Source organism: Oncorhynchus mykiss, chromosome 20 (assembly GCF_057628025.1).
Source record: "Oncorhynchus mykiss isolate SJ-2025 chromosome 20, ASM5762802v1, whole genome shotgun sequence".
NCBI lineage: Eukaryota > Metazoa > Chordata > Actinopteri > Salmoniformes > Salmonidae > Oncorhynchus > Oncorhynchus mykiss.
In genome coordinates, this window is record NC_143041.1 from 17,324,168 (window position 1) to 17,342,857 (window position 18,690).

An 18,690-nucleotide genomic window follows, 5' to 3' on the forward strand; every position below is an offset into this window, starting at 1 on the left:
GTGAAATGAGGAACATACATACAGAACATATACTGTAGTCTACACTCTAGCATCATCATCAAGTCCTCAACATATATTTTGGACACGTATATTGCACATTTCTGTCCCCTCTATGGTTCGTCTTTGTAAGACGACACAGAGCAGGCAGCAAAAAAAAAAAAAAAAAACGATGCATCTCTGACAGTAATCAGAGAGAAGGATTACATCATTTTAGGCACACCAGACTGAAGCACTGCTGTAGCTACCCCAGGCAGACAGACATACACACTGTCTGAATAGAGAAGCTGTGCATAACAATACAGTCCAACTATAAACCTGAACCTGTTCAAAGGATACAACTGCATAAATAACTAAAAGGTATGAATGTTTCAACAATGAATAAACCGAAATGTGCAATATGGCTGTTTACTAATGAATTTGTAAAAGAATACTGTAAATAAAGGGAGTTCTGGGGAGAAATCCTCAGTGTGCATACTATTCATCTCAAACTATCAAAGCCACAAATCAAACTTGGCTGCCAAAAACACAAATTGCCACACAAGCGAGGCGTGCCTGCCAAGAACAGTTAGGCATTTCATAAGAACGGAACAAGAATTAGGTTTCTCAATATCAGACTGGCGTGGGAGCCGACACAGAGAATGAGGGGTCAAATATAGGAGGTGAGTGACTGCCTGACTGCTCTGGTTCTGGTGCTTCCATCATACTCCCCTCCGCCCCATGCGGCAATACTTATTCTTATTTCTATCCTGCTGTAATTATCTGTGGCTATCTGCAGCTCAGGGAAATCAAAGCAGTGGCCTAAAGGCTCTCAGCACTGTGCTGTGACCGGACAGGACGGATGATGTCATCGGAGAAAGGCAGGCGGTAGGGCAGGCGGGCAGCAGAGGAGGCACTGCTATGTGCTGGCCTCCATGGGAAGAGGGTGTGGTCCGGCCAGAGGGACAGATAACGGAGAGATGAACGAAGGGAGGGATATCAGTTCGAGGCCAGGGTCGCAAGTGGTGGTGACAGTCTATGGGCAATAAAAGTTGAGGAAACCTGAAGGGGTACTTTGGGGAGAGGTGAAATGCTGTGAACCCGCGAGGATGTCATAAACTACAGTCGAGTGGATCAGGGCTTTATGATTCATAGCTTGGTGGAGGCAGGTTATAATTTCTCAGTAAAAATAGTTGGGCCTTGGCTGAGGGAGAGCTGGGGAGGACCAAGTGCACTTTGATCATGCAGATCTGTGGCTAAATTGTTTGACAGATGATAAAACCAGTGCAAAGGGGATTGAGAGTGGCTACACACTGATAACCTTTGATAGATCTGCTCATTGCTTTTCATTTGACTTCCACCTCTATAAAAAGAGTAACACTTAAGCTTCGACTATGAAAGCGATCACACTCAGATAACACGGGAGATATCTACATTCATTTAGGCAGTAACACTGCTTTTACTAAGAAGCCAGTACTTGCAGTATATTATTGTAAATCAATATATCTCAACATATTTAGAGGACAGTGAAAACCATTTATCACTATTATACTGTACTTGCATGCATATACAGTATATCACAAAAGTGAGTACACCCCTCACATTTTTGTAAATATTTGAGTATATATTTTCATGTGACAACACTGAAGAAATGACACTTTGCTATAATGTAAAGTAGTGAGTGTACAGCTTGTATAACAGTGTACATTTGCTGTCCCCTCAAAATAACTCAACAAACAGCCATTAATGTCTAAACCGCTGGCAACAAAAGTGAGTACATGTTCAATGTTCAAATTGGGCCCAATTAGCCATTTTCCCTCCCCGGTGTCATGTGACTCGTTAGTGTTACAAGGTCTCACGCGTGAATGGGGAGTAAGTGTGTTAAATTTAGTGTCATCGCTCTCACACTCCCTCATACTGACTGGAAGTTCAACATGGCACCTCATGGCAAAGAACTCTCTGAGGATCTGAAAAAAAGAATTGTTGCTCTACATAAAGATGGCCTGGGCTATAAGAAGATTGCCAAGACCCTGAAACTGAGCTGCAGCACGGTGGCCAAGACCATACAGCGGTTTAACTGGACAGGTTCCACTCAGAACAGGCCTCGCCATGGTCGACCAAAGAAGTTGAGTGCACGTGCTCAGCTTCATATCCAGAGGTTGTCTTTGGGAAATAGACGTATGAGTGCTGCCAGCATTGCTGCAGAGGTTGAAGGGGTGGGGGGTCAGCCTGTCAGTGCTCATACCATACACTGTACACTTCATCAAATTGGTCTGCATGGCTGTCGTCTCAGAAGGAAGCCTCTTCTAAAGATGATGCACAAGAAAGCCTGCAAACAGTTTGCTGAAGACAAGCAGACAAAGGACATGGATTACTGGAACCATGTCCTGTGGTCTGATGAGACCAAGATAAACTTATTTGGTTCAGATGGTGTCAAGCGTGTGTGGCGGCAACCTGGTGAGGAGTACAAAGACAAGTTTGTCTTGCCTACAGTCAAGCATGGTGGTGGGAGTGTCATGGTCTGGGGCTGCATGAGTGCTGCCGGCACTGGGGAGCTACAGTTCATTGAGGGAACCATGAATGCCAACATGTACTGTGACATACTGAAGCAGAGCATGATCCCTTCCCTTCGGAGACTGGGCCACAGGGCAGTATTCCAACATGACAACGACCCCAAACACACCTCCAAGACGACCACTGCCTTGCTAAAGAAGCTGAGGGTAAAGGTGATGGACTGGCCAAGCATGTCTCCAGACCTAAACCCTATTGAGCATCTGTGGGGCATCCTCAAACGGAAGGTGGAGGAGTGCAAGGTCTCTAACATCCACCAGCTCCGTGATGCGGAAGAGGACTCCAGTGGCAACCTGTGAACTCCATGCCCAAGAGGGTTAAGGCAGTGCTGGAAAATGATGGTGGCCACACAAAATATTGACACTTTGAGCCCAATTTGGACATTTTCACCTAGGGGTGTACTCACTTATGTTGCCAGCGGTTTAGACATTAATGGCTGTGTGTTGAGTTATTTTGAGGGGACAGCAAATGTACACTGTTATACAAGCTGTACACTCGCTACTTTACATTGTAGCAAAGTGTCATTTCTTCAGTGTTGTCACATGAAAAGATATACTCAAATATTTACAAAAATTTGAGGGGTGTACTCACTTTTGTGATATACTGTAGGCCTTCATAGAAACACTACTCTTTTCTATGGGTTAGCCTGTAACATTTTTATAACAGAGGGTCAACTAACTTCCTCTTTTGTCCTATTCTTTCTTTACCCACAAGAACAGAAACGGTTCCTCTTATGCTTTAAAACGGTGTGTGCCAAAGCGGAAGTGAGTTTATATCGCATTCTAATTTTAAAAATGACCTTACTCAGCTCTTCTGCATTGTTCCAGGACCGGGTTAACCACCTGTTTGTAATACCGATAGTGCTCCACTTCTGGCCTGGATCCAGTCGAATTCGAGGAAAGTGTGGGGAAGAGGAGGATTGTGTCATGTTTTTTTTGTGGGTTGACATGTTTCATGGACGGTTTCCAATGTGGGTACAGCATGCTGTGTGTGTGTGGGCTGCGGCTGGCTGTAGGGAACACCCTCCGTACCAACAGGGGCCCCTGTGAACACTGCAACAGACACACTGGCCATCAGAAACCGTTCAAATGTCTTATGTCATTTAGTGACTTTGCAAACTCTGCCAGCTCTTGCAAAACCAACATTCCTGCTTCTGTTGTTCATTTTTGGCAGCTGGCTTGGGTTGTCAATGAAATCAGACATTTCGCTAGAGTAAAGGGTAAAAAGAGGAGATTCTGCAAAAGCTCCAAACATTAAGACAGGGAATTCACTTCCAAGAATAAAAAATAAAAAAAGAGTCATGCAATTGGCTAGGGTAGAATGCATTAAGCCTCTGGCAAAGACGTTGGCAAGCCACCCTGGATGAAAGGACACCTCTCCTCCCTAAAACTAGTGCTCCAGGAACCGTGTCAAACCGCTGACCCCAAATCCTCTGCAATATATTATGGGGAACAAATAAGCCAGGAGACCACAGTGATTTATATCAGGCGTGCCATGTCCCGCCAGTGCTCCCCGAGTTCATTCATCTTTTGCAAACGATACATGGCCGTATTTCCCACTCATTTCCCCTGCAAGGAAAGGAAAAGTGCTGTGAAGGCCAAGACACACCACAAGACGCGCACAAGCTATGCCTGAGTATTCAGCCGGATACCAATCATAAAACCAAACGCTTCAGACGAGACAACATTGAACAGTATGTTCAGAACTTGCCCACTGTACATTTGACAGCTTGGATATGTGGTTGATTGAAACCAAGGGCTTTGATTTCTTTCTTATTGTTTGCAGTTCTAAAGGGATAGTGGCCAGATCGTCAATCGTAAGGCAATAAATCAGAAATCAACAGAATAACATGCACACATCCAGTCCAATCATCTAATAAAACAACGTTTTAAATGTTTTTATTTAACCTTAATTTATACAGGTTTTTCTCATTGAGATAACATCTCTTTATCAAGACTAAACAACTTAAGTATTTTTCAAGACAGTTTCAGACTAAACAACTTACATACACTTACGCAACATTGGACAAAACTATAGGCACACACACAGTACAACAATTACATATTATGTAACAAAGGACTCCAGTACCTTTGACAGTACAGACAATGTTGATATGGGTCGATAGGTGTCAAGTAGCGAAGGATCTCCACCTTTCAGGAGAGGCAGTACAAAAACAGATTTCCATAACTTCGGGATTTCCTTAATGTCAAGCGTGAGGTTAAAAGTACATGTTAAGGGGGAGCAATGATGTCAGCAGCTAGGTGTAGGAGGCGGGGGTCTAGATCATCAGGGCCAGGGGATTTCTTTCTATCAATTTCTTTCAGGGCTTTATGCACTTCTGAAAAGGAGAAGGATGAGAAGGAGAACCTGGCGAAGGAGTGCACAGGGGTGTCGGGTAAATTCACGGGGGGCTCATTTATACCTTCAACCTTTTCAAATAAACTGCCTGCATCTAGAATATGCTGATTTAAGGCTTTCAGAATAGAGGTTCTCTCAGTTACAATCTGTGTCTCTACCAACAATTGTTTGGGAAGCTGTGTATCTTCTTTTGCACTCCAAACCTATCACTACTTTGCCAAAATTTGGAGGGATTATTTAAATTATCCGAAGTAGATTTAAGGTAGTGGTATGCTTTCAGTTTTCGGGTCATTGCCACACCCATATTTCAAAGACATTTAAAAGACATCCAATCATCCTCTTGCTGTAGCCCACATAGCATTTCGTTCCCTTATGATTTTAGTAAATTAATCAGTAAACCAAGGGTTCTTTCTGCACATAATCCTGATTTTTTTTTTTTAAAGGGGCATGCCTATTGCATACATCCTGGAATGCGTTGTGGAAGTAAGATAAGGCTAGTTCAACATCAGGGACTAATTCAATTCTATTCCATTCCATGCTAGATACGTCATGTAAAAAAACTTGACTATCAAACTGATTCTAGTTTATTTTCATAATGACACATGGAGATCGCTTAGGAGTTAGTTTTACCATCTCACACACAGGAAATAGCACAGTGATCACTAATGTCATTTGCAAAAATACCAGAAGCATTAAAACGATGAGGAGTATTGGTTAAGATCAAATCAATCAAAGAGGATACTTTATAATCAACCTAGTTACACTGTTGACAATCTGGGTGAGATTATAGGTATTCCATAGAATTTTGAGTTGATCAGAGCTAGATGTTAACCAATCCTGATTCAGATCACCCAGCAGGACAAACTAAGAGTTGACATTCTGTGATAACAATAAAAAAAAAATACAATCCAGAGAGCCAGCAGTAGCAGATGGAGGTCTATAAACAACAAGATACAACAATATCTAAAGATGAGACGAGGTTTAGGATCTAAGACAGATATTCAAATTGCTTAGGTTTGGTAACAGAAGTCAGAACGACCGTCAAGCTTCAGCAGAAGACTTCTTACATTCATATGCAGAAACTTTAGGCCACTCTGACTACTTACTTCGGCAGGGGTATAAATGTCAGAACCTGGGTTAGATTGCACATTTCCAGACAGTAGAAGCAGCAAGATAATGGCAAGTCTAGATCGGGGGTTTTTACAGACGGGACTTGAACGACAATCCATAGTCACCAGTCTTTAAGGCCGCATATTTCAGGAGATGTGTGAAGTCCAGAGACATGGTTAAGCGCCAAGAGAACAGTCCTGACATGTAAGCGCAAGAGTCAGATTTCTCCCATGTTGTTTGGGAGAAATATGCACAGTTCTCACGTGCATTTACGGAGCAAGAGGGTGGTTTCTCCCGAAACACGAAGGAGAAACAGTCATGTATTTCCTCATTCACAGAGCGACGGGCTCTAAAAGTATTGCCAACATGGTAAAAGCCAAGGTCAGACAACAGCAAAATGAGCTACAGCAGCATGTTAGTTTATTGCCCTATCAATTACCATGGGAGAAAACACAGTGCTAGGCACATACAAAGTTAACAGAACAACCTAAGATGTGTAGCCAACGCAATGCTAAACCCTCATTAAATGGGCTATGAATGGGCTACTTCAAATGAAAAACGTTCCTAAATAATAATACAAAACACAGCAAGAATCACTAATCAAATAGTCCAACAGCAGATCAGTAAACAAGTCTGCGAAGCTCTGGGGGGAGAGAGGGAGGGAGAGAGAGTGGCGAGGGCACCTGTAGCAGACTGGGAGAGACAGACCAGGGCAGACGGGGAGCAGTGCAGCAGGTAACAGGAGGTGGCCAAAGAGAGGCCCTCAACTAGGCAGACATCCAGGGCGACAATAAATTATAAAATAACCGTTGGGCAGAAAACAAAACCATGAAGGTGATATAATTGCTAACCAGTACGGTAATAAAAATGGCTAAAATCCAGACCAGAATGGACGGTCATGTAAAAGCAGGGAGCAAAATGTTTGGTGATCAGATCCAGTGTGATGCTGTGTTCACACTGTCCACAAAATGAGGTGGAAAAAAAGACATGCACTCTTGCATTCACACTAAATCTATATAGCCTATGACTAAAAACAGATAGAGGAACAGGTGCAGATAGGTAAGTCTTCACATACTGTACTCCTAACCTAAGTTTGCCCAGAGCAACACAAAAGGAATTATATGGAGGAAATCGTACCACTTTTTTGCAAACAGAGCCATGCTATATTGAAACCTTAAGAACAACAGGCCTATACCTAGACCATCTCTATTATGTTAACCAAACGTAGAACACATGAAACCATTATCTAAAGACTAACTGCACAACAAAGAGCTGGACCATTCAGATGCTTCAAAAAAACACTAGATCCCCGCGGTTTCAGATGCTTCAAAAAGCACTAGATCCCTGCAGTTTCAGATGCTTCAAGAAACACTAGATCCCTGCAGTTTCAGATGCTTCAAGAAACACTAGATCCCTGCGGTTTCAGATGCTTCAAGAAACACTAGATCCCTGCGGTTTCAGATGCTTCAAGAAACACTAGATCCCTGCGGTTTCAGATGCTTCAAGAAACACTAGATCCCTGCAGTTTCAGATGCTTCAAGAAACACTAGATCCCTGCGGTTTCAGATGCTTCAAGAAACACAAGATCCCTGCGGTTTCAGATGCTTCAAGAAACACTAGATCCCTGCGGTTTCAGATGCTTCAAGAAACACTAGATGTCTGCAGTTTCAGATACTTAAAAAAAATAACTAGATCCCTTTGGAGACTCAGTCAAGGTGATTCTGAGGGGTTTTACCAATAAACTAGTTCATTTCAAAAAGGGTCGGCAGAGAACAGATAAATCCACATTGACTCTGTTCAGCGAGATCAAAAGTAAAATTCATACAGTAGCTGCCAAAAAGTACTATTTTGTGTATGATTTGGCTTTCTAGACATGTTTTATTAGAATTACTGTTTGGGTAGATTTCTGCACATTATCCGCAGACTATTCTTATTCCCCATTGCTCTGTTCAACATAATGACAACACATTTATCAGTGTCTCATATTTTCAGAATTTTGAGCAACCAGGACAGAGGAGGAAGTGTGAAGCAAGGGTTATTTTGGAGCTTGATTCTGTTTAAATGACTTCCAGACTGCATCCTCATGGGGGCAGGGACTGGCTCCAGCTCACACCTGTTACTGCCCTCCTCTGTCCAGTCCCTCGCACTGCACCACTATCACTGACATCTTCACATTTTTCGGAGGACCTTTTTTGCTAAATAAAATGCATAATGAATGAATCTGACAAAGTTATTACTACCACCCACATTTAGAAATATATCTTATCTACTGTATATAATTTGCATCTAATCTATAAAGGTAAACCAATGTATGGTGGTCTTAAACATGTATAAATATACACTGAGTATACAAAACATTAAGAACACCTGCTCTTTCTTGACATAAGACTGACCAGGTGAATCAAGGTGAAAGCTATGATCCCATATTGATGTCACTTGTTAAATACACTTCCATCAGTGTAGATGAAAGGGAGGAGACAGGTTAAAGAATTATTTTTAAGCCTTAAGACATGGATTGTGTATGTGTGCCATTCAGAGGGTGAATGGGCAAGACAAAATATTTAAGTGCCTTTGAACAGGGTATGGTAGTAAGTGCCAGGGGCACTGGTTTGTGTCAAGAAGTGCAACACTGCTGGGTTTTTCACGCTCAACAGTTTCTTGTGTGTATCAAGAATGGTCCACCACCCAAAAGACATCCAGCCAAATTGACACAACAGTGGAATGCTTTCGACACCTTGTAGACTCCATGCCCCGACGAATTGAGGCTGTTCTGAGGGCAAAAGGGGGGTAGCAACTCAATATTAGGAAGGCGTTCCTAATGTTTGGTATACTCAGTGTATAAGTAGCCTTGTTGCACAAGCCATGGCTTGGAAGAGCCAGAATGGCTCATTAGGGGAAGGATATTATTTATTGTTGCTGTAGTGTAAGGCAGCTTCATGTGTACCACTTGGACAGGACGCTAGTCTATTGCCGGGCCTATTCAGAGTGTGGCAAAAAGTATATACACTATATATACAAAGTATGTGGACACCCCTTCAAATTAGTGGATTCAGCTATCTCAGCCACACCCATTGCTAACAGGTGTATAAAATCGAGCACACAGCAATGCCATCTCGATAGATACATTTGCAGTAAAATGGCCTCACTGAAGTGCTCAGTGACTTTCAATGTGGCACCCGTTATAGGATGCCACCTTTCCAACAAGTCAGTTCATCAAATTTCTTCCCTACTAGAGCTGCCCCGGTCAACTCTAAGTGCTGTTATTGTGAAGTGGAAATGTCTAGGAGCAACAACGGCTAAGCCGCGAAGTGGTAGGCCACACAAGCTCACAGAACGGGACCGCCGAGTACTGAAGCGCACCAAAAGAATTGTCTCTCCTCAGTTGCAACACTCACTACCGAGTTCCAAACTGCCTCTGGAAGCAACGTCAGGACAATAACTGTCCGTCGTGAGCATCATGAAATTGGTTTCCATAGCCGAGCAGCTGCACACAAGCCTAAGTTCACAATGCCAAGTGTCGGCTGGAGTGGTGTAAACCTTGCCGCCCTTGGACTCAGGAGCAGTGGAAACACGTTCTCTGGAGTGATTAAATCGCACTTCACCATCTGGCAGTCTGACGGACGATTATGGGTTTTGCGGACGACAGGAGAACGCTACCTTCCCCAATGCCTAGCACCAACTGTAAAGTTTGGTGGAGGAGGAATAATGGTTTGGGCTAGGCCCCTTAGTTCCAATAAAAGGAAATATTAACGCTACAGCATACAGTGACATTCTAGACGATTCTGTGCTTCCAACTTTTTCCTGTTTGTGCCCCTGTGCACAAAGCGAGGTCCATACATAGTTTGTCGAGATCGTTGTGGAAGAACTTGGCAGGGCTACACAGAGCCCTGATCTCAACCCCATCGAACACCTTTGGGATGAATTGGAACGCCGACTGTGAGCCAGGCCTAATCGCCCAAAATCAGTGCCCGACCTCACTAATGCTCGTGGCTGAATGGAAGCAAATCCCCGCTGCAATGTTCCAACATCTAGTGAAAAGCCTTTCCAGAAGAGTGGAAGCTGTTATAGCAGCAAAGGGGGGACTAACTCCATATTAATGTTCATGATTTTGGAATGAGATGTTCGATGAACAGTGTATATTCATACACTAACCATTGTTTTCCCAATGATGTTGAGTGTTCTAGAATGAACCAGTTGTCCTTCACATTCTAGGGGCATTTGCTGTTACTTACAACACACCCGATGAATACACACAATCAATCCATGATGAGATCAACACACTACATGCAGACAGATGGTTCGGTTGGGTCAGATTTAATTTGACCGAAAACTATAGCGAGAAGAAAATATGCATGCAAGTGTCAAAAGATCTGTGTATAAATTACAAACAACAAAGGAGCCGGGGCTCTGAAGAATGCTCCCAAATGACTCCAGCCTGTCTCTGTAAAGCAGAACCATTTGTATGGATAGAGTTTCTCACAGTAAACCTAAGCCCAAAAGGCACAGAGCACATTTCTCAAATGAATCCATAAATCTATTTCTAAGTCATGGGGGCTTTGAAGTCATTTCTATGGCTTTGAATGAAAGCAGTCAAACTGGGCCGACTAACTAGCTTTGGAATTTGTCTATTAAGTGAACTCACTAGCAGCACATTATGTACTTTTACCCCTACCCACATGTACATACTGTATTATCTCAATTACCTCAACTACTTCGTACCACTGAGCGTTGACTCAGTACTGGTATTCCTTGTATGTAGCCTCGTTATTGTTGAAATTGTGCTACTATTTCCTTTTTTATTTAGCAAATATTTGTCTTACTTTTTAACTCTGTGTTGTTGGGAATGTCTACAGTAAGCATTTTACTGTAAAGTTGTTGCATGTGACCAGCATGTGACCAATACAATTTGATTTGATCCCCAGTAGAGATTTTTTTTTTTTTTTACATTTTCTCGAGACAACACTGTGAATATTGTAGAGACAGGTTATTCGATATGTAATACTTACAGAGGCTCTGTCTTAATTTAAATAACCTATTCCCCTCTGCTCCTTAAGATTCAGCGAATCTTGAATTGGACTGACATTTACTGTTTGTAAAGTACATGTCACAGTCATTCAGTATATGGTAACATAGCTGACACCATCACTTCAGCCAGACTATAGTTCCTTTCAGGTGTACCTCCCAGCTTTAACTGTCACTCGCAGTGCAGCACAGTTCAGGAAGATATCTCCGCTTCACCAACTCATCCTCTACAGTCGTGACCAAAACTTTTGAGAATGACACAAATATTAATTTGAACAAAGTCTGCTGTCTCAGTGTCTTTTGATATTTTTGTCAGACGTTACTATGAAATACTGAAGTATAATAACAAGTGTTTCATAAGTGTCAAAGAATTTTATTGACAATTCCATTAAGTTTATGCAAAGAGTCAATATTTGCAGTGTTGACCCTTGTTTTTCAAGACCTCTGCAATCTGCCCTGGCATGCTGTCAATTAACTTCTGGGCCACATCCTGACTGATGGCAGCCCATTCTTGCATAATCAATGCTTGGAGTTTGTCAGAATATGTGGGTTTTTGTTTGTCTACCCACCTCTTGAGGATTGACCACAAGTTCTCAATGGGATTAAGGTCTGGGGAGTTTCCTGGCCATGGACCCAAAATATCAATGTTTTGTTCCCAAAGCTACTTAGTTATCACTTTTGCCTTATGGCAAGGCGTTCCATCAGGCTGGAAAAGGCATTGTTTGTCACCAAACTGTTCCTGGATGGTTGGGAGAAGTTGCTCTCGGATGATGTGTTGGTACCATTCTTTATTCATGGCTGTGTTCGTAGGCAAAACTGTGACTGAGCCCACTCCCTTGACTGAGAAGCAACCCCACACATGAATGGTCTCTGGATGCTTTACTGTTGGCATGACACAGGAGTGATGGTAGCGCTCACCTTGTCTTCTCAGGACAAGCATTTTTCCGGATGCCCCAAACAATCGGAAAGGGGATTCATCAGAGAAAATGACTTTAGCCCAGTCCTCAGCGGTCCAAACCCTGTACCTTTAGCAGAATATCAGTCTGTCCCTGATGGTTTTCCTGGAGAGAAGTGGCTTCTTTGCTGCCCTTCTTGACAACAGGCCATCCTCCAAAAGTCTTCGCATCACTGTGCGTGCAGACCCACTCACACCTGCCTGCTGCCATTCCTGAGCAAGCTCTGTACTGGTGGTGCCCCAATCCCGCAGCTAAATCAACTTTAGGAGACGGTCCTGGCGCTTGCTGGACTTTCTTGGGCGTCCTGAAGTCTTCTTCACAACAATTGAACCGCTCTCCTTGAAGTTCTTGATGATCCGATAAATTGTTGATTTAGGTGCAATCTTACTGGCAGCAAAATCGTTGCCTGTGAAGCCCTTTTTGTGCAAAGCAAATGATGACGGCACGTGTTTCCTTGCAGGTAACCATGGTTGACAGAGGAAGAACAATGATTCCAAGCAAATCACCCTCCTTTTGAAGCTTCCAGTCTGTTATTTGAACTCAATCAGCATGACAGAGTGACTCCAGCCTTGTCCTCATCAACACTCACACCTGTGTTAACGAGAGAATCACTGAGATGATGTTAGCTGGTCCTTTTGTGGCAGGGCTGAATTGCAGTGGAAATAATTTTGGGGGATACAGTTCATTTGCATGGCAAAGAGGGACTTTGCACTTAATTGCAATTCATCTGATCACTCTTCATAACATTCTGGAGTATATGCAAATTGCCATCATACAAACTGAGGCAGCATACTTTGTGAAAATGTATATTTGTGTCATTCTCAAAACTTTTGGCCACGACTGTACTGCCCTACTTTGACCATCCTCAACATTCTGTGCGTGATACCAAACTAGTCATTCGGAATTCAGCATCTTAGACCATCTCTTCACCCTAATAGCAATAGGCACTTTTCCACCATTTTCACTTGTCTTATTCCCCTTTTCAGTCCAGTGGCTCATTTGGAATGCAGCGACTTCTGCTCACACTCTGCATTATTCACCGTTTCCAATAAATTCTACACACCCTGGAGGACTATGCCTTCCTCTCCCATTTCCATATTCGTCCTTTAGGAATCTACACTACACTGCGTTAGGGTTTCGAAATCTCACTTGGAGAATACAAATTTGGCTGTGGATGCGAGCCCCTCGCAGCCAGAGAGACAGCTGGAGACTGATTTAACATGCGACTGGAGGGACCCGGACAGCGGTGTGGCAGCCAAGACAAGGCTTTGTGTTTGTTGGTCTACTGGTGGGGCCTAATCACCCACCGTCCAGCCAGTCAGCTGTCTTTCTGTCTGTCTGGAGAGGCCAGAGTGATGCATTCATACATATGTGTTGGAGAGAGGAGCAAATATCAAGAAAGATTTCTCATAACATCCAATTTCTTAAGTCAGAGGAATGATGGGGAGCTTCATCATGAACATAAAATTAAGTAGCAGCTTGTTGTCAGAGCCAAGGTCCAACAATGTCCAGCATACCTGGCACAATTGGGGGGAGCACAATGGCAGATTTTTCTACCTTGTCGGCTTGAACTGGCTTGAACCAGTTACCTTTCAGTTACTGGCACAACGCTCTAACCCTGAGGTTACCGTAAGACCTGGCTTTCTCCAGCTATGCCAAAACTCACATTTAACTAGAGGCAGAGGTGAACTAGACAATATCTGAATATCTCACATATTGTTCAATGCACATATTTTACTGATTATAAACAAAACCATAGGCTGTATATACACTGAGTATACCAAACATTTGGAACACCTTCCTAATATTGAGTTGTACCCCCGTTTTGCCCTCAGAACAGGATCAAATTCGTTGGGACATGGAGTCTACAAGGTGTCGAAAGCGTTTCACAGGGATGCTGGCCCATGTCGACTTCAATGCTACCCACAGTTGTGTCAAGTTGGCTCCTACTACCACACCCCATTCAAGGCAACTAAAATCTTGTCCTGCCCATTCACCCTCTGAACGGCACATACACAATCCATGTCTCAATTGTTTCAAAGCTTAAAAATATTTCTTTAACCCCGTCTCCTCCCCTTTATCTACACTGAATGAAGTGGATTTAACAGGTGACATCAATAAGGGATCATAGCTTTCACCTGGATTCACCTAGTCAGTCTGTCATGGAAAGAGTAGGTGTTCCTAATGTTTGTACACTCAGTGTACAGTATATCAGGGGTACATAACTCAGGCCCTCAAGATCCTCAGTCAAGCTGTTTTTAACCTCCTTGGATCCTAATTGATAAAAGGCCAGGATTAAAAAGGAGCAGCATACAGCACATCGGCCCTCAAAGACTGGAGCTGTGTAGTATTATGACTAACCATGCATATGTCTGTGCATCAGCGGATGGTTGGTAGATCAATACTCACAGGAGCCCACGTCTCCTTGCAGCTGTAGGATCTGCGGTATGGCCACGGTGAGGACCACAGCGTCAAACTGCTCCGTGGCCGTGCCCTTCCGACAAACCTCCCAGCTCGCGCCATTCTGGTAGATGTGGGTGACTTGGTGGTTAAATAACACCTCTGCACCTCACCGTTCCAGTGAAAGAGAGGGACGGACGGAGGAAGAGAAGGAGAGAAAGAGAGACGGTGAGGAAAAATCCAGAGAGGATGTCAAATACAGAGAACCTGTTTGATTGTGCATCACTGGGGAAATGATTCAAACTTTGTGGTTAATGATACACAGCCTGGAGATGGTTACACACACACGCTCTGCCGCACATGGCGGTGGCAAGCGACGAGTAGAACAGTATGTTACCTCACCACAAACAGTAATCAAATGATGCACAATGAGGAGGAAACACAGGATGAGATAGTAAATTAGAGCAAGGATGCACAGCTCTTCTCTCCGAGGACCCGGAGTTGTACATTCCAGAATTAGACTACAGAATCTCTTTAGAGATGAAGAACCAGGTTAGGCGCACCATAGAGATCCAGAAAAAATATAGATGGAGCCCTCAACCTCTTTTTAGTGGAGACTGGAAATAAAATAGCTGTTGTTGCATGAGGGTTGTGATTTGATCTGCTAACACTGTACTATTAGGTTTTGTAGGCTTCAATTCCTGTGAATGTTTTCTAAAAGGCCTGGGTATCCCCCTCCTTTATCTGTTGATAGTAGAGGTCAACTGATTACGGTTTTTAAACGCCGATACCGATAATTGGAGGACCAAAAAAAGCCGGTACCGATTAATCGGACAATTTAAATTATTTTTTTATTTTTTTTGTAATAATGACAATTACAACAATACTGAATGAACACTTTTATTTTAACTTAATATAATACATCAATCAAATCAATTTAGCCTCAAATAAATCATGAAACATGTTCAATTTGGTTTAAAAATGCAAAAACAAAGTGTTGGAGAAGAAAGTAAAAGTGCAATATGTGCCATGTAAAAATACTAACGTTTAAGTTCCTTGCTCAGAACATGAGAACACATGAAAGCTGGTGGTTCCTTTTAACATGAGTCTTCAATATTCCCAGGTAAAAAAGTTTTAGGTTGAGGTTATTATAGGAATTATCACCCCGCTAACTAGCTAGCCATTTCACATCGGTTACACCAGCCTAATCTCGGGAGTTGATAGGCTTGAGTAATAAACAGCTCAATGCTTGAAGCACAGCGAAGAGCTGCTGACAAACGCACGAATGTGCTGTTTGAATGAATGCTTACGAGCCTGCTGCTGTCTACCATCACTCAGTCAGACTGCTCTATCAAATATCAAATCATAGACTTAATTATAACATAATAACACACAGAAAAATTAGCCTTTGGTCATTAACATGGTAGAATCCAGAAACTATCATTTTGAAAACAAAACGTTTATTCTTTCAGTGAAATAAGGAACCATTCCGTATTTTATCTAACGGGTGGCATCCCCAAGTCTAAATATTGCTGTTTCATGTACAACCTTCAATGTTATGTCATAATTATGTACAATTCTGGCAAATTAATTACGGTCTTTGTTAGGAATAAATGGACTTCACACAGTTCGCAACGAGCCAGGTGGCCCAAACTGCTGCATATACCCTGACTGCTTGCACGGAACGCAAGAGAAGTGACACAATTTCCCTAGTTATAAGAAATTCATGTTAGCAGGCAGTATTAACTAAATATGTAGGTTTAAAAATATATACTTGTGTATTGATTTTAAAGAAAGGCATTGATGTTTATGGTTAGGTACACATTGGTGACAGTGCAGTTTTTACGAATGCGCTTGTTAAATCACCCGTTTGGCGAAGTAGGCTGTGATTCGATGAGAAATTAACAGGTACCGCATCGATTATATGCAACGCAGGACACGCTAGATAAACTAGTAATATCATCAACCATGTGTAGTTAACTAGTGATTATGTTAAGATTGATTGTTTTTTATAAGATAAGTTTAATGCTAGCTAGCAACTTACCTTGGCGTCCTGCTGCCCTCGCGTAACAGGTAGTCAGCCTGCCACGCAGGATCCTCGTGGAGTGCAATGTAAGGCAGGTGGTTAGAGCATTGGACTAGTAACCGGAAGGTTGCAAAAACGAATCCCCGAGCTGACAAGGTAAAAATCTGACGTTCTGCCCCTGAACAAGGCAGTTAACCCACCGTTCCTAGGCCGCCATTGAAAATAAGAATGTGTTCTTAACTGACTTAAATAAAGGTGTAAAAAAAAAAAAAACGGCCACAATCGGTGTCCAAAAATACCGATTATTATGAAAACTTGAAATCGGCCCTAATTAATCAGCCATTCCGATTAATCGGTTGACGACTTGCAACCTTTGACCTCGTATGACATTCCATGACTTTAACCTAGTATGACATTCTGCTATCTTATACTCAATAGACAACGACACAAGCAAATCACATCTCCAACAAGGTCCTTGTCAAAGATATTTGAGACAGACATGAAATGTGTGCTCTTCAAATAAAAGGTAAAAAGGGTAGGAGACTACCTGACTGCTTGAGGAAATGGTTGACGATGGACGACACTCCTGTTGGGAGTGACATAGTTTTTATAGCCTCCGTCCATCACCTCGCCTTCCACTGAGGACAACAGTGGCTTCAGAACACCATGGGCCAGCAGCTCTTCATAGAAACTGAAACACAATGTGATGATGAAGATGAGAGCCATATTGGAATCCAAAGAATAACTTGCTCAAAGTTGACAGAACAAACAGACACCAATGGATTGACATTTGTTGAGTCCCCTTACAAATATTATTGGTAAAATGTTGTAAAATATGTCCATATTTGATTATGCTAGTATCATATTGCCATAATTAGTCTGGTGGTCAACCTTCAAAAAGGTATTTCGTTTGAGATACCCCTACCTGAGGCACAAGAAAACACAACCATGTTTTTTCACATCTCTTAATGTCTCCCATATACAGTACCAGTCAAAGGTTGGGACACACCTACTCATTCCAGAGTTTTTCTTTAGTTCTACAATTCTCTACATTGAAGAATAATAGTTAAGGCATCAATACTATGAAATAAAACATATGGAATCCTGTACAGTTGAAGTTGGAAGTTTATGTACACCTTAGCCAAATACAGTTGAAGTTGGAGTCATTAGGTTGGAGTCATTAAAACTCGTTTTTCAACCACCATTTCCTGTTAACGAACTATAGTTTTTGCAAGACGGTTAGGAAATCTACTTCATGCATGACACAAGTAATTTTTCCAACAATTGTTTACAGACAGATTAATTCACTGTATCACAATTCCAATGGGTCAGAAGTTTACATACACTAAGTTGACTGTGCCTTTAACCAGCTTGGAAAATTACAGAAAACGATGTCATAGCTTTAGAAGCTTCTGATAGGCTAATTGATATCATTTGAGTCAAATGGAGGTGTACCCGTCCTACCTTCAAGTTCTACAAGTCCTACCTTCAAACTCAGTGCCTCTTTGCTTGACATCATGGGAAAATCAAAAGAAATAAGCCAAGACCTCAGAAAGAAAATTGTGGACCTCCACAAGTCTGGTTCATCCTTGGGTGCAATTTCCAAACGCCTGAAGGCACCACGTTCATCTGTACAAACAATAGTACGCAGGTATAAAACCCATGGGACCACGCAGCCGTCATACCGCTCAGGAAAGAGATGCGTTCTGTCTCCTAGAGATGAACGTACTTTGGTGCGAAAAGTGCAAATCAATCCCAGAACAACAGCAAAGAACCTTGTGAAGATTCTGGAGGAAACAGGTACAAAAGTATCTATATCCACAGTAAAACAAGTCCTATATTGACATAACCTGAAAGGCTGCTCAGCAAGGAAAAAGCCACTGCTCCAAAACCGGCATATAAAAGCCAGACTACGGTTTGCAACTGCACATGGGGACAAAGATCGTACTTTTTGGAGAAATGTCCTCTGGTCTGATGAAACAAAAATAGAACTGTTTGGCCATAATGATCATCGTTATGATTGGAGGAAAACGGAGGCGCTTGCAAGCCGAAGATTACCATCCCAACCGTGAAGCATCATGTTGTGGGGGTGCTTTGCTGCAGGAGGGACTGGTGCACTTCACAAAATAGATGGCATCATGAGGGATGAAAATTGTGGATATATTGAAGCAACATCTCAAGACATCAGTCAGGAAGTTAAAGCTTGGTCCCAAATGGGTCTTCCAAATGGACAATAACCCCAAGCATACTTCTAAAGTTGTGGATAAATGG

At 42.5% G+C, this 18,690-nt stretch overlaps 1 protein-coding gene across 14 annotated transcripts in view; it reads right to left on the minus strand.

Moving 5' to 3' along the window:
* Window positions 1–18,690, minus strand: part of LOC110498987 (renalase) — a 60,364-nt gene that overhangs the window by 33,277 nt on the left and 8,397 nt on the right. For 6 of the 14 annotated variants that reach the window (XM_090212406.1, XM_090212408.1, XM_090212401.1 and 3 more), the window contains exons 2-3: window positions 16,967–17,110; window positions 14,403–14,555 (exon numbers count right to left, since the gene is read on the minus strand). In XM_090212406.1, coding sequence (XP_090068532.1) covers window positions 14,403–14,555; window positions 16,967–17,021 — 208 coding nt within the window. In that variant the 5' untranslated portion in view covers window positions 17,022–17,110. Of the gene's footprint in view, window positions 1–14,402; window positions 15,826–16,437; window positions 17,111–18,690 lie in introns of those variants that run through there. The other 8 variants (XM_036955822.2, XM_036955823.2, XM_090212400.1 and 5 more) reach the window with 3 other exon arrangements.